This window comes from Trifolium pratense, linkage group LG7 (genome assembly GCF_020283565.1).
Source record: "Trifolium pratense cultivar HEN17-A07 linkage group LG7, ARS_RC_1.1, whole genome shotgun sequence".
Classification (NCBI taxonomy): domain Eukaryota; kingdom Viridiplantae; phylum Streptophyta; class Magnoliopsida; order Fabales; family Fabaceae; genus Trifolium; species Trifolium pratense.
Window position 1 is genome coordinate 49250566 of NC_060065.1, and position 24334 is coordinate 49274899.

The 24334-nt window shown below is 35.3% G+C and overlaps 5 protein-coding genes across 5 annotated transcripts; all 5 read left to right on the top strand.

The window, feature by feature from the left end:
* The first annotated feature begins 253 nt into the window (after window positions 1-253).
* LOC123899143 lies at window positions 254-895 on the top strand. The gene has a single exon (XM_045950207.1). The coding sequence runs from the start codon at window positions 442-444 to the stop codon at window positions 715-717; it is 276 nt and encodes a 91-aa protein (XP_045806163.1). The 5' UTR covers window positions 254-441; the 3' UTR covers window positions 718-895.
* Window positions 896-1107: 212 nt separating this feature from the next.
* Window positions 1108-3532, top strand: LOC123896553 (protein DOWNY MILDEW RESISTANCE 6-like). The gene is made up of 2 exons (XM_045946928.1): window positions 1108-1357; window positions 3278-3532. Exons 1-2 carry the CDS (start codon window positions 1157-1159, stop codon window positions 3530-3532), a joined length of 456 nt encoding a protein of 151 aa, XP_045802884.1. The 5' UTR covers window positions 1108-1156.
* Window positions 3533-14282: 10750 nt separating this feature from the next.
* Window positions 14283-14731, top strand: LOC123898468. Its single transcript, XM_045949437.1, has one exon. The coding sequence runs from the start codon at window positions 14384-14386 to the stop codon at window positions 14660-14662; it is 279 nt and encodes a 92-aa protein (XP_045805393.1). The 5' UTR covers window positions 14283-14383; the 3' UTR covers window positions 14663-14731.
* Window positions 14732-17822: 3091 nt separating this feature from the next.
* On the top strand, window positions 17823-18623 carry LOC123894871 (flavanone 3-dioxygenase 2-like). The gene is made up of 2 exons (XM_045944955.1): window positions 17823-18023; window positions 18305-18623. The coding sequence occupies exons 1-2, from the start codon at window positions 17823-17825 to the stop codon at window positions 18554-18556; spliced, it is 453 nt and encodes a 150-aa protein (XP_045800911.1). The 3' UTR covers window positions 18557-18623.
* Window positions 18624-19939: 1316 nt separating this feature from the next.
* On the top strand, window positions 19940-24006 carry LOC123898155 (vesicle-associated protein 4-2-like). Its single transcript, XM_045949047.1, has 7 exons — window positions 19940-20585; window positions 21211-21281; window positions 21998-22079; window positions 22169-22287; window positions 22408-22485; window positions 22570-22692; window positions 23725-24006. The coding sequence occupies exons 1-7, from the start codon at window positions 20300-20302 to the stop codon at window positions 23788-23790; spliced, it is 825 nt and encodes a 274-aa protein (XP_045805003.1). The 5' UTR covers window positions 19940-20299; the 3' UTR covers window positions 23791-24006.
* Window positions 24007-24334: the final 328 nt, after the last annotated feature.

Sequence of the window (24334 nt, forward strand, 5' to 3'; positions counted from 1 at the left end):
ACCATGGTTTCCACAAAAACCAATAGCTAGCTACCTCTTCATGCCAGTGGTTTTCCCAAACTTTGGTAAAATTTTGTCTATACTCTGTAGTTAATATATTTTGTGCCTTTTATATTAATCATCAGATGAATGAAAAATATATAAATAAGATAAGGTTCAAAATAAATTGGAAAATTTGATATATTTAATTGATCTTAGAGATATGTCACATTCACATATCTGGCACACAAAAAACCATAGTCTAGAAAACCACTAGCAGTAGCTTTCAGCAGTCCCTGGTTTGTTTTCAATTCTTTGGGCGTTTCAAACTTCCTTTATATAACAACTTCCATGACTCTTCTTGCTCCACCAAACCACAAGATACACTAACCATAATCGATTTTCTCAGTCATCTAAAAAGCCACAAAATCACTTATTTTTCAACAATCATTAAAACTCAAGATGAATTCAACAGTAAGCAGAGCATGGGCAGCTGCAGCTAGTGTTGGAGTTGTGGAAGCATTGAAGGATCAAGGAATATGTAGATGGAATCATACACTAAAATCAGTTCATAATCATTTGAAAAATAATGTCAGATCATTTTCTCAAGCAAAGAAATTTTCATCATCATCTTCTTCTGCCATGGTTTCTAATTCAAGCAAACAAAAAGAGAATGCAAAGCAATCAGAGGAATCTTTAAGGACAGTCATGTACTTAAGTTGTTGGGGTCCTAATTAACAACAATGAAGGGTTCAGATCAGGGTAGCTCTAAGTTAGATTAAGGTGTAATTATTAATATTAATTATATGCTTGGAGAAGTGCTATGTTCTGTATCTTTCTCTTATATTGTATTGTGAAACATTGAAAGAGATTGATGTAAAAATTGTTTGTGCAATATTGAGTTGTGTTCTTACGATTTCGGATTGAGTTATCCTTACATTATTTTTTATGATTTTTTTAAAAAATTGAGTGTAATTTTCTAAATGATAGCCCAACATATTCTTTCTAAAAAACTGACCAAACCTAATTATTTTTATTCCTAAAATATAGTGTTAATTTCACTATTATTTTAGCTTTGTACACTATATATAAACATAGAAAGCATGAAGTAATAGCCCCCAAGAAAATTGTCATTGCCATATTTATATACATTCAGGAGATCTAGGTATTAAAGAATATGAATAACATTCTTGTCTCCAGTTGGTTTAATCTTCATTCTTCAGTGTCTTTATCTTATGTTCAACCTCCAGAAAGTAGACCCGACACAATTTCTGTACTTTCCGGCAAGACGATTCCTGTGATGGATCTTTGGGGATATGTTTATACCGAAACATTATTGCACATTTTAAAAGCTTCCAAGGAGTATGGATTTTTGCAGGTATGTACTATTAGATTTTTTTTATAATATTGTACTATAGCGTTGTTTAATTCTAATTCAAAATGTTGAGTTAGATTCAACCTAAAATTTTGCGAGTCTCTAAAATGACACATCACAATTTTGCCGTCATATTTATCTCAAATGTTTGAGCAAATGATACGGTGAAATTTCTTCAACTCTTCATTTGAAGTTGGTTATAAGAGTTATTCTCACTATGATGTTGGGTTTGAGTTTGTGTGTGTTTAATCAATTATTATGGATTTATAAGAGTTATTCTCACTATGATGTTGGGTTTGAGTTTGTTAGTTATTCTCACTAACAAACTCTTTAAAAAGTAAAATGGGTTTGAACCATGCAATGTGTACTTTATGTGGGGATGTGGAGGAAACAATTATTCATGTGATGAGAGATTGTCCAAGAGCTATGGAGTTATGGAGGTGTGTCATCCCAATGCACGATACAGTAAGTTTCTACAGGGGTGATTTACAACATTGGATTGATTTGAATCTTAATAACTCAATTCAATGGAATGGAAATGAAAATTGGTGTGAGTTTTGGGCACTGTGTTGTCATTGCCTTTGGAAATGGAGAAATAAGGAGTTGTTTGAAGATGAGTTTGTGAGGCCATCAAGACCATTACACTACATTATGCAATTGAGTAGTGAGTATATGGGTGCAGCTTTAAATAGCAACTTAGTCACAGATAGGGGTAAAACAGTGGCAATGATAGGATGGAGTCCTCCAAAAAAATTGTTTGTTAAGCTTAATACTGATGGGGCTTATAAGGAAAATCTTGTGGCTGAGTGTAGAGGAGTTATTCGGGGAAGTCAAGGAGAATGGTTAGGGGGTTTTGCGAAGTGTGTTGGTTTGTGTAATGCGTTCGTAGCGGAGCTATGGGGAGTCTATGAAGGGCTTCAACATGTTTACAGGATGGGATTTAAAAAAGTGGAGCTGCACATAGACTCAGAGGCTGTGGTGAGTGTTCTCAAGAAAAGAAACTCGACGAGTTCTTTAGGTTGTTCTTTGTTGAAGCAAATTTGGAAAATGTTGGAGAAGGATTGGTTAGTTGAAATCTGTCATACTTACCGGGAAGCTAATAAGTGTGCGGGTGCTTTGGCTAATATCGGATGTTCGTTAGATTATAACATTGTTTTTTTATGATAGTTGTCCATCCCAAATTAGGGACATGTATAATTTTGATCTCCTGGGAAACTCCACCCCTAGATTGATTAACTTGTAATTTTCTTTTCTTGGGCTTTTGCCCTCTTCATCATCAAAAAAAAAATATCTTCATTCTTCAGTGCCTTTATCTTATGTTCAACCTCCAGAAAGTAGACCCGACACAATTTCTGTACTTTCCGGCAAGACGATTCCTGTGGTGGATCTTGGGGAATATGTTTATACCGAAACATTATTGCACATTTTAAAAGCTTTCAAGGAGTATGGATTTTTGCAGGTATGTACTATTGGATTTTTTTTTTCTTTCAGGTGGTTGAAGACGACGAGTGTTACGTTATTTTATAACTACCATAGCTGGTGGTTTAGTCCTATGATTTGTTTGGGCTTTGTATGATTTGTTTATGTTTTTGTTACTATGACTCTTTGTAAACTTTTGTAGCCTATCTTGGCACGTCTTGTGCTGGGAAGGTTGTTGTGGTAATATATCTCATTTTAGTTTTTTCAAAAAAAAATTCTAATTCAAAATGTTGAGTTAGATTCAACCTAAAGTTTTGCGAGTCTCTAAAATGACACATCACAATTTTGCCGTCATATTTATCTCAAATTTTTGAGCAAATGATACGGTGAAATTTCTTCAACTCTTCATTTGAAGTTGGTTATAACTTATAAGAGTTATTCTCACTATGATGTTGGGTTTGAGTTTGTGTGTGTTTAATCAATTATTATGGATTTATACTATAGGTGATCAACCATGGAGTTTCAAAGGAGTTGATAGATGATACAATGAATATTTTCAAGGAATTTCATGTCATGCCTGAAGTAGAAAAGATAAGTGAAAGTTCAAAGGATCCAAATGGAAGTTGTAAGCTATATACAAGTCGTGAGATTAATAACAAAGATTGCATTCAATATTGGAGAGACACATTAAGACATTTTTGTCCACCTTCAGGTGAATTTATGGAGTTTTGGCCACAAAAGCCTACAAGATACCGGTAATTAAAATAAACAAACTCCTTAAGGTTTTGGTCAGTTTTTTATTAAATAAACGAAAAATAAAAACTTTGATAACAATCATGATCATATATATAATTATTTTCAATTTGATTGAGATAGTGATTGAGATAGGTCTTTTGGTCGTATTCTTTGAATAATTATTTTTTAAAGTTGATTGTGAAAGTTACAGCTCACAAAACATCACATTCTTAGTAACATAATGTTACCCGAAAAGTTTGCTAAAATTTCAATCCAACAGTAGATTTTGTAAAATTTGTATTCGTTAAAGCGTTATTGAGCGGTGTAACATTACTCAAATGTACACCTGTGTAATTTGATCTCTCCCCTATTTGCTAAGTTTGAAATTTCAACACTTTCCTCTTACTAATAGTTTTCTGAAGTGGGTAAGCAGAGAGGGGAATCACGCAGCACACTCTTTGGCTAGATGGGCTTTTACTGCGCCCAACAAGTGGTGGTCCAATTATTTTCCTGATTGTATAAATCACCATACTCAAAAAGATATATATGGCCTTTGTATCCTAGTCTTGCTTCTTTAATAATATTTGATTTGATTAAAAAAAAAATAGTTTTTGGAGAGAAAATGATGTGAGAGTTTATTTTTAATTTTTAAATTATAAGAAATTATGAAATGTTATTTTAATTTTATTTTATAATGTTTTTTATTTGAAAATAAAAATATGCCATCTGCTTATTTTTCCTCTAAAAATTAACTCACAAACAAAGCCGTAATGTTCGTTTATCCGTACATAAGTCTTCAATAATTTTTCAAAATCTAATATGAATTTGTTTAAAAGTTAATGCTACTATTTTCAACAAATTTTAATAAAATACTGTGTATTCGTTTTTATTTGTTTATTATTATAAAATTCATTTTTTGGTACAAAAAGGACCGAAGTCTAAATTATAAAATTCATTTTTAAATTAGTAATATTATAAAGTTCTGCTCTTAGGTCATTTTCAAAAAGTTCATATTAAATACATTAATTTTTTCATATAATAATATTTAAGGTTTGTTTAAAATGTGCAATATTGCACATGTTAAAGTAACCAAATGTAGTAACTTTTTATGGAAAAACACTAATTATTTATTAAATTTGTTTACATTTAATATAAAATACACAAGTTCAAATACAAACTTACTATTTTGAACTTCTTAACATATTCAAATTTGCATATGATAGAAAGAAAAAAATATTTTTGCTGCTAAAATAATATGTGTCTTATGTTATGGTGAATTTGTTGATAAAAGATTTGTTTTGTTACTAAAAAAAAATCAAGGGTATTGTTGGTATTATGAAAAACCGACATCAAGGGTATTACTAAAAAAAAATATTTTTGCTGCTAAAATAACAAGTGTCTTGTGTTATGGTGAATTTGTTGATAGAATATATTTTTTAAAAAAAAAATCAGATGGAAAAATATTATACATGTTAAATTGACAAATTAGTTGGAGGTTGGAGGAAATATTTCTAATAATAATGATTATGTACTGTTCATTCTTCGGGGCCGAATAGACAACAGAGAGCCCAATAATATTGTTTCTTCTCTTTAATTAACTAGTACTTCTACCCGTGCGATGCACGGGGCAATGCATAGATATTATAATTTTTTTACAAATACATGATTATTATTTTTATAGAAATTATAAATTTATGAATTTGTAAATAATATTTTTATTTCAAAATAGTCTAGTTATGAAGATCCTAATCATATAGTTTATGGATTAAAAAAAAAAGTTCAATAAGTTAATAGATTGGTGGCAATTTTTTTGTTCTTAATCTCCGTTTTTTAGGAGAAGAAATTTGGTAATTTAGAGTTCGACCGTGATATAAATAACATTTTATTAAAAAACGTTACTCTTAGAAATTGAAATTCATGTTCTCCTAATTCAATGATTCGTTTTGATCCTTACTTTTAATCAAACTCTTGTATACTTTTACATTTTTGAATATTTTTTGTATCCATGTTTATAATATTATTGTAAGAACATCTCTGATAAAAATTTAAATTTTTTTAACATAAGATGAATTATTTATGAATTTATATGTGGAAAAAGATTAAAAAAACTTCATATTTAATTTATCTCTTGTTAAAAAAATTTAAAATTTTGAAAAAGAGATACATATAGAGAAGGGAAGTATAAAACCTAATAACAAATCTAACTAAGTTGTAAAATAATGGAGATCAACATTATTTCAAGCAAACTATCAAATTATTAAATTAGAAGCAATACAATTAATAATTGAGTTGTGCATTGAGTTATCCTTACATTATTTTTTATGATTTTTTTTAAAAATTGAGTGTAATTTTCTAAATGATAGCCCAACATATTCTTTCTAAAAAACTGACCAAACCTAATTATTTTTATTCCTAAAATATAGTGTTATTTTCACTATTATTTTAGCATTAGGTAGATAAAAATTTAATAAATGAGAATACAAAAAATTATAGAAACTCGTCATAAAATAGTTGCCACTAGCTTTACAAGCATTAAAATAGTCAAAGTAGGTCTAAACTTGCATAAAATGTTGCAAACATCAAAACAAAATAGGTAAGTGCAAGACCCTAATGACTCAGAACAATAAGGTTCAAGATTGGAATATATTAAGGTAAAAAGTGAAGGAAAAAAAATGATGGATTTGGTTTGAAAAATTAGAATGAAAAATGGACAAACTTTTACTAGCATTTTTTTTATCCGAGTTGAATGGTTTATGTAGTTGAATTCGAGTAAACAACGTCACCCAATTTTTTTTTTTGAAAAAGCTAAAATGAGATATATTACCACATCAGCCTTCCCAGCACAAGACGTGCCAAGATAGACTACAAAAGTTTACAAAGAGTCATAGAAACATAATCATAAACCAATCATACAAAGCCCAAACAAATCATAGGACTAGACCACCAGCTATGGTAGTTATAAGATAACGTAACACTCGTCGTCTTCAACCACCTAAAAGAGAAAAGCTTGATCTTGTCCAACAAAATATGGGGTGTATCTGCTGATCCTGTGAACAATCGATGGTTTCGCTCCGTCCATACAACCCAAACGCAAGCAAGCCAAATGAGCTGTAAAAATGAACGACGCGCGCGAGAGCCACCTGCTGAAGATACAAACTGAACAAAATGGTCACGCAAAGTAGTAAAACCCACCAAAGGAATACCAATCCACGAACGCACTAAATCCCAAAGAGAACCAACAGTACTGCAAGAGATGAATAAGTGATGGGCTGACTCGGTCTCTCCACATCCAAAAATGCATGAGTGAGCTGTAGAAGATAAAACACCTCGAGTAACCAGGTTTACTTTCGTAGGCAACCTGTCACGCAATAAACGCCAAGCTAAGATGGAAACCTTCAAAGGAACCTGAGAATGCCAAATGAGGTTATCCGCGTCATCCATAGCAACCGAAATATGTGAGGTGAGAAGCTGATATGCTCCTCTAACAGAGTAACCCGTGTCCGGATCAGGACGCCACTGCCACCTATCAGTAGAATGAGCCTGCAATAAAATGTTAAGAAGTAAAGACTGACACTCCCTCAGCATCTCCTCCTCCCATGCCCTCAGCTGCCGCCGCCACACCCACGCCTCGCCTCCCTCACCCCACCCTAAAGCAAACATCTCTGCCACCGTACGCAGTTTGGTCTCAGCCAACTCAAACAGGCGCCCAAACCGCTGACACAAAGGAATCTCATCCACCCAGGGATCGGTCCAGAAAAAAGTGTCTGACCCGTCCCCCACCCTCTTCACAACCTGCTCCTGAAACCACCTGCCCCCTATCTCACTCCCTCCATCCCTAATACGCGATATCTCCCTCCACCACGACGACCCTCTCCTGCCTCCATCTCGCAGTCTACCTCCCTCAATCCCATAACGAGCTGCCAACACTCTAAACCACAACCCCTCTCTGTCCACTAACATCCTCCAACACCATTTACCTAAAAGAGACTGGTTAAACTCCCTCAACCGCCTAACCCCCAAACCTCCACTCTCCTTACTTAAGCAAATAGATTTCCAATCAACCCAAGAAATTTTCCTAGAATCCTCACAACCCCCCCAAAAGAATTTAATAAAAATAGATTCAAAAGAGGAAATAGTACCTGAGGGAGCTTTGAAGAAGGAAAGAGTGTAGACAGGTAGAGAGGTCAAGACAGACTTTAGCAGAACCAGACGACCACCAAAAGACAAGAAACGACTCTTCCACCCAGATAATCTATTCTTTATACGAAACAACATCGGTTCCCAAAAACTCAAACGTCTCGGATCACCCCCAATCTGAAGACCCAGATAAAGGAAAGGAATCTTTCCCACTCTACAACACAGAGCAGACGCAGCTTCGCCTAACCAGGAATCAGGAATATTAACCCCAACCAACATGCTTTTATGAAAGTTAACTTTCAAGCCCGACATAGTCTCAAAAAGCACAAGGACAGCTCGCAAAGCCCTAACATTAGCCCAACTTTTAACCCCCAGCAAAAGAGTGTCATCTGCAAACTGAAGGTGTGAAACCGTCATCGATCCCTGCTCACCAACACTGTATCCCGTAAACAAATTATTCGCTATCATCGCCTCCATAAGCACATTCAGTCCCTCAGCAGCCAGTAAAAATAGAAAAGGGGATAGCGGATCACCTTGCCTAAGCCCACGCTGAAGAGGGAATTCATCAGTCGGGCTACCGTTGACTAACACAGACGCTGAAGCCGTACAAACACACTCTCGAATCCACTTCCTCCACAGGACTGGAAAAGACATTCTCCCCATTACATCATCCAGATAGCCCAAGTCCACTGAATCATAAGCCTTCTCAAAATCTACCTTAAACAACATTAGATCCTTCTTAAACTTCCGCGCCTCATCCACCACCTCATTTGCAATAAGTATGCCATCAAGGATTTGTCTATCCTTCACAAACGCCGACTGAGATTCGGAAATGACACTACCTATCACTATGCGCAACCTATTCGCTAAAACCTTCGCCATAATTTTATACAAGCTTCCGACAAGCGAAATAGGTCGAAAGTCGTTTAACCCTTGGGGACTATCAATTTTAGGGATCAAAGCAATGAAAGTGGAATTTACACCCTTAGTCAGCTTGCCATTACGATGAAAATCAGCAAGAAATCGCATAATGTCACCCCGAAGTTCAGCCCAGAAATCTTTAATAAACCCAAAATTAATCCCGTCAGGGCCAGGACTTTTATAACTGTCGCAATCCCACACAGCTGATTTCACCTCAGCTTCAGTGAAAGGTTTGGTTAAACCAGCACTCTCCGTCTGGGTCAACCTTTTAAACTGAAGGTCATCAACCCTAGGCCTCTCCACATTAGGTGCCTTGAAGTGCGACTCAAAGTGTGAAAACACGGCCTGTCTGATAGGGATCACACCCTCTATATTAACCCCATTCACCTTAATAACGGACATAACATTCCTACGACGACGCTCCGCTAAAACCGAATGGAAAAACTTCGAATTGGCATCACCTTCCTTAAGCCACAGCGAACGAGATTGTTGCCAACTGATGCTGGCGTGTAACCTCGACAACGAGTGAATATCAGACGAGACCCCATGAAGTTCCACCAACTCCTCCTCAGAAAGATCTTCTTCCTCCCCCTTCTCATCAAGAACCGAAAGCCTACCTTTCAGGGTCTCGATACGACCGGGAAGATTTTGAGTATGAGTCTTATGCCACTCTTTTAGTCCTGCCTTAATCATCTTAAGTTTTTCCTTGAGCACATATCCTCCCCAACCATCAATCTGGAAAGAAGTCAACTTATCTCTTACAAACTGGTTATAGCCGGGAATATCCTTCCAACACTTAAGCATTCTCGAAGGGCGAGGGCCCCAATCTTCCTCATTCGCAGACAAAACCAGGGGGCAATGATCAGATAACCCTCTCAACCTAGCCACCTGCCTGCAATTAGGCCAGGCCAAACACCACTCCTCAGAAAGAATGAACCTATCAAGACGACTCATCGAAGAACCATCCCCTTTAAACCAAGTAAACTTACGACCTATTAATGGAAGATCAATAAGGGTATTATCTTCAATGAAACGAGCGAAAGGAACATGATCCAAAGAACGATGACCACCTCTAGACGAACGCCTCTCATCAACAAGTTTAACCGCGTTAAAATCTCCACAAACACACACCCTCTTACCCACCAGCGATCGGAGCCTCACCGAAAGGGAATCCCACAAAACTTGCTTGGCCCCATCATCACAAGGCGCATAAACATTTGCCACAGAAAACTCTTCTCCAGACTTAGAGAACCTACCATGACACCACAAAACTGACTGATTGCTTTCTGTCGACCACACCTCCACCTCAGAAGTGTCCCATAACGTTAAAAGCCCCCCTGACGCCCCCAACGATGGTCGATAAGAGAACCCGTGAGATGAACTTCCCCAAAGATTCGAACCAAGAAAAACATCACAGTTTTGCAGCTTCGTCTCCTGAATGCAGAAAATAAAAGGTTTCAGATCCTCCACCAACTTTCGAACTTCCTTCCTCTTTTCTAAACCACCCAGCCCTCTAATATTCCAAGAAACTATCTTCATCAGAAAACACTCCCCCCCAACAAACAGATTATGAAACACACAAACTATCAATCATTCCCTTGCCGGGTTCCCCCCCCCCCCCCCCCCCCCGACCTCTGACCTAAGATCTCCTTCTTACCCTTTCCCGCCCGAGAGAGAATATTGAACATGTTCACATTATCTCCTTTAAACTTGACCCCAATAGCTTTCCCTATCCCCCACACATCATCCATCGTCATTTGTTCATTACCTTGAACAGCCACCCAGTTTTTCCAATCATTGTTAATAGAACCCGAGGAATTAGAATCTCCACCGGATTCTTGGCGGCTCACAGAACAAGACCTGTTTAAAACATCCCCGCCCCTGCGACGACGAACACTCTTCTTTAAGACTTTTAGCACCTCACGACGATCTTTACTTGGCATCCTAGCAACTTTTTTAAGGCTATGAATCGGGTGACGAAGCAACCCCCCATCTTTCCTCCTCCGAGGATCCTGTTGCTCAATCTTATTAAGTCTCTTCCCATGATGGTTCCCCTTCATACCCTTCTTACAAGCTGAAAAAATCACCCCTGCCTCCCCGTGGTTCTGGTCGTGTAACCATTCCAAACTCCAAGGCCCTGAAATAACTGAACGTTTCGCCGTCGGAGGACAAGAATTCGTATGTTTACTACCAAGCGGCCGAATAGAATGACGAACCTGAGATACCGTCTGTAAGGGGATTAGATTTGAATGAACTCCCTGATTTCCAGACGCTCCATGAGGACCCGGTCTTAGGATCTCGGGTCCCCGCTCCGCCTCCACTTCATTCTTTCCTTCAGAAGAGAGGGCATCATCCGGCTCAACTAATGGCTCTTCAACATCCATACCTTGAATATCATCTAACCCCTCATCCCTCAGCCTATCTGTGAAATGGTTGACCATCATGTCAACATTACGACGCGCTTCCGGATCAATTTGGCCCTCTACACAGACGGATTGAGCCACCTCCGATTCAATCTCGTCCTCGAGAAGACACATATCCTCTCCCAATGCGTACCCCCACTCCTCGACAATCTTAACCTCCACCCGATTACCGTCCACTAAAACGGACTCAACTCTGTTGATGATGTCCAAATCGGTCGTGGCAATCAGGACTCGGGCAAAGTCAAGTCTATCCTTATCAACAGAACATCCTTCCGTTCGAAGGTAACGTCCACATTCGAACACACAAAGCTTGAAAAATTGTTCATTCCAGGCTTTAAGTGGGATCCCGTACAGTCGAACCCAAGCACCTCTTCGGTAAGGCTCCACATCCTTTTCCCATCGCGTCCAATTCGAGAATACTAGTTGAAAGAACTCCTTGGCGTTAAGAACCGTTGACATTACATCGGCCCCCTCTGAGCTACGCACAAAAACCTTATCGGCACCCATTGGAATGAGAACCACGTCGTTAAAACCCGCGTCCATAATTCTGTTCTGGACCACCGGGATCGCCTCACCATTAAAAATTGTAGCCACTATTCCATTGTGAGCCCAATCTACATCATCTGGTGTTGATCGATAACTCCGCATTAAGGCTGGATTAACCTTAGCCGTATCCACACGCTGCTCTACCTCTTTAGAGTTCTTCGCTGCCTCCTCTTTTTGGCCTTTCTTTTGAGTTGACTTTGCCTTTCGCGCCCCTAGCTTGACTACTATGTCCCCCACCCGCACTCCATCCGCAGTGTTACTTCCTTCCTTCTTCGCTCTTGGTGACTGCTGTCCCGGTAAATTAATTTTTTCCTCACCTCCCTTGGGCATTACTTGCCGATTGGAATTTTGCTTCCCATCCTTCGGCAAGGGGGCGTTAACTTTTTCCGATGCATCCTTTATCTTCTCCATTCTCCTCCCCGCCCCTGAGACATTACGTTCAAACATAGCCACACTGGCTCTAACACGGAAATGCCCAAACCAAACATTGTTTAAAGCTCTCGTCATTTTAGTAACATTTCTAACATTTGAGAATTTGACGAAGCCATAGGGTTGACCGAACTTATTTCTTTTATTTGCAACATACACGTCCTCCAGTATACCACAAACCTCAAAACCCTTACGAAGATAAAATTTTGACATTTGTGCTGGAAAATTTGTAAAATAAAAGGAAACGTACCGCTTAAGGTCAGTACCCAAAACACACTCTTCACCGTGCATACAGTCATCACCATCATGCTTGTTAACATTAACCATATTATGATCAACTCTCACATCTCCACCGCCAACAAGCATTCTGTCGTGTCCATCCCTTAATTGGTCATGATTACACCTAACACCTTCATTATAATTATCACAATCTGATCGCCGCCATTCCTCCTCCATCTCCAGACGCCGTCGAGCTCCACAAAGGGTCTGCTGCTGCCGCCTAAACGCAGATGGAGACCTCGCCTTGCCTGAACGCACGAGATGGCTATGTTCTTGAGAACGATCACGCGAAGAAAGACGTCCTTCCTTGCTGTAACGTGACTGGTTTCTCCCAGTTTGGTTGCGATTACGCACGCCGGGTTTTGGGCTGTAACATCGATCGTTAAAGCGTTGATTGCCAGGTAAAGATATCGAACGTGAGTAGTGATGATGTCTGGTCTGTCGTGATCTATCTTTGCCTCCATCTTCCCCTCTAAACCCATTCCGACGTCGCCGTCTCACCTCCGTCCATCCTCCACTGTCAATCGAAGCATCCCCCCGTTTGTGCCTTACTTCCGGTGAAGGCAATGACCGTGACGGCTGCCCTAGGTGAGCCCTAGAAACAGCGCTTCTCTCTCTCTCTCTACCTCTCTCTCTCATATGTGTTTCGGTTTTGCAATATTGTAAACCATTAGTACCATTCATCCAACCCAAATCGTCAAATTAAATCGATCTGAACTGGTTTAGTTGATTTTTATGGTTTACCTCAACTTATGTACACCATTTTGTATTATTAGATTAAATTACATTCACACACACAAAAAAAAAAAAAGAGTAGATTACACTCTTCTTTTTCAAAAAAAGCTTAGCACATTTAAGTAGACTATTTTGCCCTTCTTTTTGAACTAATGGTCTGTTTTACCCTTCTAACAGAACAACATCATACAACAACTATTTAAAAAACCAGAACAGGACTATACAACTGTTTAAAAAAAATATCATTTAGAAAATTAATTGTTGCACAGAACACAACACAACAAAGCAATTGTTGAACACGGATTTGGATTCTAAAAATGAGAAATTACAAAGAATAAAAATGAGAAAAAATTAACCCTTGAATTAAAAACAAAAGAGAGAGAAAATTGGAGATGATCCAATCCCAATTAACAACACAATGTTAGTGTTAGCGCAACAATCGGGGGAGGGTCGAGCGATGAGCATTCACTTTTGTGGCACTTGCTCTTTTGAGCAACACACCTTTGTGGGAGACACACCACTTGTTCACCCAAAACCTTAAGGTAATAGGTGAGTGGGTTCTCCCACTTATAAATGCTCAAGTCACCACAGTCCTATCCAATGTGAGACTATTTCCACAAACTCACACTTGCTATATTTTCAACACTCCCCCTCAAGTGTGAGTCCACAATGTTCCCCTCAAGTGGGAGCTCTTTCTTCCACATACACTTTGTACTGCCGTTGATTCACTTCAACGGGACACTCTTCTACCCACATGTGAGACACTTACCCATGACCATGTGGGGTACTTTTCGATACAACCATGTGGGGTACTTTTCGATACAAGTAAGCCGGTCCCTTTCTTGAAACCAAAGGCTCGTGATACCATTTGTTAGCGCAACAATCGGGGGAGGGTCGAGTGAGGAGCATTCACTTTTGTGGCACTTGTTCTTTTGAGCAACACACCTTTGTGGGAGACACACCACTTGTTCACCCAAAACCTTAAGGTGATAGGTGAGTGGGTTCTCCCACTTATAAATGCTCAAGTCACCACATTCCTATCCAATGTGAGACTATTTCCAGAAACTCGCATTTGCTATATTTTCAACTGTTAGTGCGACATATCTTGATAAAGACATATGGTCCCATTAATTGATGATACACTGAACTTTTGTTTATCATAATAACAAAGCCATTGGTTTTCACCAAAACCAGTACCTAGCTACCTCTTCATGCCATTGGTTTTCCTTTACATTTGGCTGTTTCCTAACTTTAGAAACCTTGTCACACACATTCACTTCTCAGTATATATAAAAGAACTTCACTAAATTATATCATCAACCAAAGCAAAATCAAGCTAGAGAAACTTCTTCAATTTTCTACTAAACCACATTTATATACAAGCAAGATTTTTAATTAATTCATAATGAGTTCAACAAGCAGAATTTGGACAGTTGCAGCAAGTGTTGGAATTGTGGAAGCATTGAAGGACCAAGGCTTATGTAGGTGGAATTATGGTTTAAGATTAGCACAATATCATGTTAAAAATCATTTGAGATCTTTGTCTCAAGCAAAGAACCTTTCTTCTTCCTCTAATAATTCTTATGCTATGGTTTGTAGTAGATTTAAGGAAGAAGAAGCAAGGCAATCAGAGGAATCTTTGAGGACAGTCATGTATTTGAGTTGTTGGGGTCCCAACAATTAGAGCCATTAATTTAACGTCTATTAAAAAAAGAACAAATATATATTGTGTTTTGGATCATGATGATCAATATATAGTGGTGCTTTTTAAGTACTCCATCCGGTCCTTTTTATAAGTAACAATTTGGAGAAAAAAAATTGGTCCTTTTTATAAGAAACAATCATTAAATTTATTCTTACAATTCTATTTTTATCCTTATTAAATTGTATTCATTCCAAAGTTATGCATTAATTAGAGTGATATATTTCCTAAGGATAAATTAATACACCAAGGTTAGTTTTGGAATAGATTGTAAAATTTTAGAATTTTTATTAAGAAAGATAAGGTTTCTTGGTATGTGTGTTTTTTCCAGATTGTTCCTTATAATAAGGACCGGAGGGAGTATCCAAGATTGATTTTTCAATGTTCTTACTTGTGACATATGTTGATGTAAATTTTGATAAATGAAAAATGGAAGTGTTAAGACAATTCAAAATTTTATGTGTGTGTTCTTTTGCATTGGTGTGTTACTTGAGTTATAATTTTTCTGCAAGATTAAAGCTAGGCTCAAAGTGGAGGAAAGAGGTTTTTTATTAATATCAATTAATATTGATCCTATTTTCTTCTATTAACCATCCAGTTTTCATGGAAAGAACTTTCGGTAATTCAGAGTTCGGTAAGTAAATTTTGATCAAGAATTATTCATTAGGAATTGAACTCAAGTTCTCTCAAACAATTTGTCCTAAAGAGAGTATATATATTAACCACTTGAATTCAATTTCTTTGATTTATATCTATCCTAATTTAATTATTCTCACTTGATCCTATTCAATATGAGGTCATTAATAAAAACAAATTATTTTTGGTTAGTCCTCTGTTTTGGATTATTATTATTATTATTATGAGATAGAAGTTGGATAATGGTAGGCAAATAAATTGAAAAGAGAGATGCTTTCTCTCCTAAGTCCTAATCTTGGGAAGAATTATCAACAAACAAAGCACTAACGATTATGGGGTCCATCTTAATATGGATGCATAGAAAGATTTGAAAAATGAACTTTTACTATTAATGTTAGTAAATTTTAACAACTTTTTTATTAGGATACATTTTTAGACTTTTTTGTGATGTCTATATACTATTAGACTAGTTATACAATTGTGGTTTTTAAAAACGTGGTTTACTATACCTCCATTATGTTTTAAAAAGATGGGCTGAGTCTGGTGACCAACTGATTTAATTAGGAGCATTGTAAAAAAAAAAAACACTGATTTAGGAGTTGGATTGAGGGGGGAAATACTGTATTTTTATATGTAGAATAATTATCCACTTATGTGTTCTTTATTATTAGGGGTTTTTAGGGATTTCTTTGAGTATTTTGGCTTTCAAGTTAGAAATTTAAAATACCTCTTGTACTTTTTTTATAATTTTTGGGTGGAATTACTACTGTTAATTTATTTGAATGTATTCTTTTTTTAAGTCAAAGAAATATATTAAATTAAATTAAGCACTGGATCATCATGTGTTGAGTCTCACTTATAGATTTAACCTTGAATAATTTAGATTGAAAGAAAAACATTTTTTCCTTGCCTTAAAACCACCACCAGACTTGAATTTTGGTGGTAAAAATTAAATTGTCAAATAGAAACTCCATCATTTATACATTTTCAAATAGACTAGATTGAGGCTAACCAAATAGACTGCTTTCGAAACAGGCCCTCATATTTTTGCAAAAACCTTGAGCCCCACAAAAATGGGATGCTCACGAAATTGTATTTACAAACCGCACCAAAAATGGGGCAATTCAGAAATAGAAGATGGATACCCTCAATAGCATCACAACTAGTAGAGCATAACAGAGAATCATTACGTAAACATTCATGAGCAAAAAGATTAAACTTAATGGGTAACATGTCATTAATAAACCGCCAAGCAAAAGTGGAAACCTTTGATAATACAAGTTTATTCTAAATAAGATTATGGTGAGGAGATGTCTCTTTTGGATACAAGTGAGTAAAAAGATGATAAGCTCCATCTAGTCTCACTCATCAGAAGAATCAATCTACAACATAATATTAGCCATGATAATACAACTTTCGCCCTATAATTGTTCCTCCCAAACAAACAAACGACTACACCACCAGCTCTCATTCCCTCATAACTCCCACCCGATAATATTAGCCAGAATAGTACACCACTAGCTCTACTTAGACTTGAAGGAAATCAAACAAATCTACTACATTTAATTAAATGTATTCTTAATATTGTGACTATGTATAGTATTTAATTCGTTTCTTATAAATAAGAAGTACTGTAAAAGATATGTGATAGTGAATTGGCCTTTTGCGTGAGGACTGAAGACATGAGAGGGAAAGTGGGTTTTCCCGTGCTGTCATTCTTAACAACACCACTAGTAGTAGGTAATATTCAACCATCATAGCAATAGTATAGCATGTCATGACTAATAATAATAATATTGGATAGGAGACTTAGCTAAAAGAAACTTTTATATGTATTCTTTTCGATCACACAATGTGAATCTAAAAAAAGTTAAGAAGAAAAAAATGATGATATAAACGTCAAGTTAGTAAAAAGCATAAATCAACGGCTTTTTCATACATCGTGTTGCTAATCTTCACCTTTTCGTGGCCAACTTGATATTAGATGCTCATTTTACTTTTGTTCTTATCTTTAATAGATTTTTGCTTCAAAGAATCCACATCATAACTCTAACACCTTTTTCTTGTGTTGCAGTTTACCACTAATTATGGATTTTTTGTTATTATCAAATAAATTAAGAAGAAATAAAAAATAATACTATATAAAATTAAAATGGCATACATATGGATGCAACCATGCATGTGATGCAGCCAAATCATTTAGCAGACTGTTACAGGTCAATTCAGGTAATAGGAAATTGGAAATTATAATAAAAAAAGAAGTGGATATTACTAACACTTTTTTTATATGGGCTACTAACACTTTTATTTCAATCAATTATTAAAATGTTTATGTATTTTATTATTTTAAAAAATTAAGGGTTGAGAAAAAGGCAACCAAGTGACGACACAAATTGCCATAGCTTTGTACACTATATATAAACATAGAAAGCATAAAGTAATAGCCCCCAAGAAAATTGTCATTGCCATATTTATATACATTCAGGAGATCTAGGTATTAAAGAATATGAATAACATTCTTGTCACCAGTTGGTTTAATCTTCATTCTTCAGTGCCTTTATCTTATGTTCAACCTCCAGAAAGTAGACCCGACACAATTTCTGTACTTTCCGACAAGACGATTCCTGTGGTGGATCTTGGGGGATATGTTTATACCGAAACATTATTGCACATTTTAAAAGCTTCCAAGGAGTATGGATTTTTGCAGGTATGTACTATTAGATATATTGTTTTTTTTTTATAATATTGTACTATAACGTTGTTTAATTCTAATTCAAAATATTGAGTTAGATTCAACCTAAAATTTTGCGAGTCTCTAAAATGATACATCACAATTTTGCCGTCATATTTATCTCAAATTTTTGAGCAAATGATACGGTGAAATTTCTTCAACTCTTCATTTGAAGTTGGTTATAAGAGTTATTCTCACTATGATGTTGGGTTTGAGTTTGTGTGTGTTTAATCAATTATTATGGATTTATACTATAGGTGATCAACCATGGAGTTTCAAAGGAGTTGATGGATGATACAATGAATATTTTCAAGGAATTTCATGTCATGCCTGAAGTAGAAAAGATAAGTGAAAGTTCAAAGGATCCAAATGGAAGTTGTAAGCTATATACAAGTCGTGAGATTAATAACAAAGATTGCATTCAATATTGGAGAGACACATTAAGACATTTTTGTCCACCTTCAGAATTTATGGAGTTTTGGCCACAAAAGCCTACAAGATACCGGTAATTAAAATAAACAAACTCCTTAAGGTCTTGGTCAGTTTTTTATTAAATAAACGAAAAATAAAAACTTTGATAACAATCATGATCATATATAGAATTATTTTCAATTTGATTGAGAGATAGGTCTTGGTCGTATTCTTTGAATAATTATTTTTTAAAGTTGATTGTGAAAGTTACAGCTCACAAAACATCACATTTTAATCAAGTATGAATTCAAAAGTGAGATTAAGAAATATATATTGTCTATGTAATGTTTTTTTTTCTATAAAAACAAATTAAACTCATTTCATTAATACAACAAGGAATCGACTCGAAAATACATCGATTAATCCTAGAAAATGTCGTCCTAGCTAGGGTGTGAGCGATCATATTTACTTGACGTTTGACAAACTTTACCTCAAAGTTGAAAATTAGTAATAACAAAAACTTAATATTAGAAAATTAAAGTGCTAAATTCAGGTAAACCATGTCGTCTGGATGAAATAGCATCAATAACAATTTGTGAGTCACTTTCAAATACAACACGAGAGAAGCCTCTTTGTATTAATTAACTAATTGCTTCCTCGTAGGCATAGCTTCGCCTTCAATTGTATTGAGCCTCCCATTGATGATATTAGAACCTACTAAATCTATCTTGATGATCGCGTAAACACCATCCTCAACTTATTGCACCATCTATGTCGAAGAAGCTTGCATTCACATAATCACATCACACTTCAAAAAACCTTCAATTGGAGGTTGGCAATTATTTTATGATATATTAACAATTATCAATAAAATTAAATAAAAGTTGTTACACAATTCTTTATCAAGTTACTAGTTATGTGTTTTATGTATTTAAAATGTAGAAGATAAAAAGTAGTACAAAAAATAGAGATAAAAGATAAACACATACTTTCTCTGATTTCATATATAAATAAAATTTCACTTTCTAAATTTATTTTTTTTTTTTGACAAAACTTTCTAAATTTATTTAAAAAGTACATTAATGTATATATAGTCTAAAAATAGTACTTTCTCCGTTTCAAAATATAAGTAAAAGTTGGTCACAAAAATGAATGTGTTTAGTCCAAATCTTTAACTAAATACATCAAGTTTCTTTGACTCGTTTTTACTTATATTTTGTGACGAAAAGAGTTGATTATCATTGTTATTTTATTTTACCATAGTAACCTAAAAGGGTGATGCTAATCTTAAACGTGAAAGCACACAAAACAGTAGTATCAAATCTTAAACGTGAATGAAATCTAATAAAAGTACTGTCAAATGATTATAGAGAATACAAGTAGTAGAAACAGTAGAATCAATCAAAATTCAAAAACCAACTGTAAAAAAGAAAGAACCAATAAACATCCGGATCTCAAACAAAAACAATAAAATTCACAAAATTAGCAACATTGAGATCCGAATTGTTCATTCCATCATCATCATCACAACAGTAAAATCCACGAGAACCAATCAATCCACCATTCCCCACTGTCACCAAATTGTCTCACTCATAAAGGCACTAACAACAACAACCTGTTACAACCAACAACAACTTACACAAACAAAAACACCGTTTTCTAACAAAAACAAACAATAAACTTGTGAATCAAACAAATACAACGTTGGTGCTTTCTTTTCTATACACCATTTTTGCTACAAATGACCCATCACTTTATTTTACAAAAAGCTTAAAACTTTTCAACTAATTCAGTCACCCATTTGCCGGAAGATTCGTTTTCCGGTGAGATTCCGGCGAAAAATGGAAGTGGAGAGTGAAAAGCCAGGATCTGATGGAAAAGTTTGGAACTTTTGTAGAATGCCATTTTGGCAAACAAGTCATAATCCTTCATCATCTTCTACTACAACAACTACTACTACTTCATCTTCATCTTACATGCACAATGTTCATCATCAAAACCAGAGTCTTCATTCTATTGATAGATCTGTTCCTCAATCTTCAGCTACAGTTTCATCTGTGGCTAAGTCTTTGCTTCCTACTAGGAGAAGGCTTCGTCTGGATCCTCCTAACAAACTCTACTTTCCTTGTATGTGACTCTTGAACTCTTGAAACTTGTTTTTCTTGTTCCTTTTTAGGGGATCTTTTTTTGTGTTGATTTATTTATAGAGTAATGTTTTGTTTTAATTTCTTGGTATGAAGTATGGTGAATAGGTTGTTTTGTTCATGATTATGTTACATTAAGGTTAATTCTTATGTAATGAGTAGAATCTAGAATATGGTTTGAGTTAAACAAGACATTGAGCTCAAGTGGTTAATGAGGTTCACCAAAGAACACTGATTGTTCGAGGGAACCCGAGTTCGATTCCTGGGTGGAACAATTTCTTAGCTAGACTTTAATTAGCGGCTGAGCTCCGGATTATTAGGTCCCCTTCCCCTACAAACTGGAGGGTTAACATAACACACAAAAAAAAAATTATGGTTTGAGTTTCATGTAGATGTTATGTTTAACCTTTCCAAGTTTGAATTATCTTGTTTTTCATTTATAAAGAAGTTTATTGATGATTCTGGGAAATTAAATTGCAGGGTTTGTGAAAAGTTAAGAGATATAGGCTAATTCCAACTTATTGAGAAGTTATTGATTGATTTCTTTTTGTATAGGGAGATTTATCTAAACTAACTCTGGTTATTTGATGTGTGGCTTTGTTTTGAAGATGAACCTGGTAAGCAAGTTAGGAGTGCAATCACAATTAAAAACACTTGCAAGTCTCATGTAGCTTTCAAGGTGTGGTTTATGTCTCCATTTACTTATTCATTTTTGCCATTTTTTACTTGTATTCAGAATTGATTCATTGATGTTTGACAATAGAACATTATCATGTTATTCATAGGCTTAATCAATGACTATTATGGCTGTGTTTCAACCTAAAAAATTGAAAATTAGAAATGTTTCTTTACATTAATAGACTAAGTATGCTTTAACAAAAATGGCAAACTAGATTAATCCTATTTGAATAGTGATAGAGAAATTTTCTATTTGAATATTGAGAAAGTTTTCATTTTTGTAGTTTTCCATCAAAAGTTTCAAAATCTTGAGAATGTTTGCTGTAGTGATAGTGACTATATATCAGGTTCCCCATCATATTTGTATAGGGCAATATGAACACTTATATTCTTGTATACTACCTAGCTATAAACTAATGCCTTTTTTTGTTGTTTTTCTATTAATCCACTTGAGGTTACTACTAAAAGCCTGTTTAGATTGGATAATTTGAGCATATCTACTGGCATATAAGCACTTATGAGATTGTTTGTGAGAACTTACGAAAACAACTTATGACATTCTATTAGCTGTTTTCAGATTATTTCCATAAGCTCTCCAGGATAGCTTATGAAAACAATTTGACTTTTTACGATAAAAGTAGCGTATACATAAACACTTAGTATATAATAAGCTCTTGTGCTATAAGCGTTGATTTAACCTGTTTTCTTTTGTCTCAGTTTCAAACAACTGCACCTAAAAGTTGTTACATGCGCCCTCCTGGTGGTATTCTTTCACCTGGTGAAAGTGTAATTGCAACTGGTAATATCTCCTAAACTTTTGTAAGCCGAAAAATACCAAATGCTTGGAATTTGGTGAGTCCTCTTACAATTGTCTCGCACATTTGGCAGTATTCAAGTTTGTTGAGCCACCAGAGAACAATGAAAAGCCAACTGATCAAAAAAGCAAGGTTAAGTTCAAAATCATGAGCCTAAAAGTGCAAGGTGAAATGGACTATGTACCAGAACTGGTAATTTGCTATTGCATCATTATTTATAAAAGCTTCTGTCCAAACTTTTCTCTGTAGTGTCGCTCTGATCACAATTATTATGTATCACTTTGTTCACATAAACTGTGATTCTTCCTGCAGTTTGATGAGCAAAGAGATCAAGTAGCTGTTGAGCAAATTCTTCGAGTTGTTTTTCTGGACCCTGACCGAAACAGTCCTGTAAGATTCTACATCTCTAATATATTTTGTGGCCTTAAAAGTGTAGTCTGGGGTCATAATTGAAAACTTTTGTTTCTGGTGAAGGCCATGGATAAGTTGAAACGTCAGTTAGCTGAAGCGGAGGCTGCGTTGGAAGCTCGAAAGAAACCGCCAGAGGAGACCGGAGGTCCACGAGTAGCTGGAGAGGGACTTGTTATAGATGAATGGGTTAGACATTGCATTTCTATCTTTTGGTTTACACATTTTTTCTCATCGTTTTTATGGATATTCCTTCTGTCTCATATTAAGTGTCATTTAAGATTATGCATAATTCTATAAAAAATATTGAATGTTGTTAGGTGGGTTGAGATACAACTAAAATGAGCTTCATAGATTAAAATATCTTTGTTAAATTATATGATGTGGCTTGCCATATCAGTATTTTCTTAATAAAAAATTAGAGAAAGGACTTATATGTGTGAATTACAAGAGATAAAGGACCTATATGTTACAATAAAGAGATAAAGGACTAAACTGTTACAAATAAATAAGATAAAGGACCCCTGGTGTAACTTTGCCGAAAAAATGTAATCAATGCTCTTTAATATTTTAAAATGACGAATAATACGAGACATAAATATTTCAAACGTGACACTTAGGGCCTGTTTGAATTTACTTATTTGAGTTTATTTACATCTATAAGTACTTGTGAGATGTTTGGGAGAGCTTATGGAAACAACTTGTGAATTTTCATAAGTTTGTTTCCAGCTCATTTCCAGCTGGAGAGGGGCTTGTGAAAATAGTTATAGCTTATATGAAAACGGTATAACTTAACTTTATGTTATTTTTTGTTATAGAAATACCTTATATATATATATAAGCACATATTTAGTAAGCGCATATGTTGTACGCACTTAACTAAGTTATTCCAACGTGACACATACGGCCAATTTGATTTACTTATTTGAGTTTATCTACTTATATAAGTACTTGTGAAATGTTTGGGAGCACTTATGGAAACAACTTCTGACATTCATAAAATTTTTCAGCTCACTTTCATAAGCTCTCCAAGATAGCTTGTGAAAACTATTATAGTTTATATGAAAACAATATAACTTAGTTATCTTTTGTTATAGAAATTACTTGTATATAAACACTTGTTTAGTAAGTGCTTATGTAGTTATGTTGTATGCACTTAACTAAGTTGTTTACGTTGTATGCTCTCACGTTCCATTTTCTCACTAACTGTTCTTTGTGTAGAAAGAAAGAAGGGAAAGATACTTGGCCAAGCAGCAGGTTGAAGGTGTTGTTGTTGATTCAGTGTAACATGTAAAGTACCTTATTTCTTTCTTCTTCTGACCTTATGTCAAAGATTTACATGTTCATCTTTTCTATGTTCTGAAATCGAATTCTTTGGAGGCACTGATCTGTCAATTATGGTTGAGTGACCTAAAAAAGTGTTATGAAGAGATATTGTGAAGACACTTGTTTCTTTCATTTCCAATAATGTTTCTGGTGTTAAATGTGAGTGAACTAATACTATCATCGGCTTTACTTAAGTAATTTTTTACATAATCTCCTATAACTTGTAGATAGCTTGTTTGTTTTAATTGAAATTGTGAACTGGATTATTGTCATTGTTGAATTTTGTTCAGATTGCATACTTTTGTAGCCATGTATGTTTAAGATGGAAAACCATTTTCAACAACTTTATAGTTATATGAAGGGATTTGGTTTCTTAAAAGTTAAAGATTCACTTTAGAGTAGAAAGTGAAGTCACATTCATTGAAAAGAAAATGAAGGAAATTAGTTTATCTTGTTTTTTCAATGCAATTTAACTTGTTTGTTAATCCATGTATCACCATTTTTT

Coding starts and splice junctions, on each gene's coding strand:
- LOC123894871 (XM_045944955.1), top strand. CDS start 17,823: ATGAATAACATTCTTGTCACCAGTTGGTTTAATCTTCATTCTTCAGTG. Junction 18,024..18,304: donor AGGAGTATGGATTTTTGCAG/GTATGTACTATT, acceptor TTTATACTATAG/GTGATCAACCATGGAGTTTC.
- LOC123896553 (XM_045946928.1), top strand. CDS start 1,157: ATGAATAACATTCTTGTCTCCAGTTGGTTTAATCTTCATTCTTCAGTG. Junction 1,358..3,277: donor AGGAGTATGGATTTTTGCAG/GTATGTACTATT, acceptor TTTATACTATAG/GTGATCAACCATGGAGTTTC.
- LOC123898155 (XM_045949047.1), top strand. CDS start 20,300: ATGGAAGTGGAGAGTGAAAAGCCAGGATCTGATGGAAAAGTTTGGAAC. Junction 22,080..22,168: donor TGAAAGTGTAATTGCAACTG/GTAATATCTCCT, acceptor CACATTTGGCAG/TATTCAAGTTTGTTGAGCCA. Junction 22,288..22,407: donor TGGACTATGTACCAGAACTG/GTAATTTGCTAT, acceptor TTCTTCCTGCAG/TTTGATGAGCAAAGAGATCA.
- LOC123898468 (XM_045949437.1), top strand. CDS start 14,384: ATGAGTTCAACAAGCAGAATTTGGACAGTTGCAGCAAGTGTTGGAATT.
- LOC123899143 (XM_045950207.1), top strand. CDS start 442: ATGAATTCAACAGTAAGCAGAGCATGGGCAGCTGCAGCTAGTGTTGGA.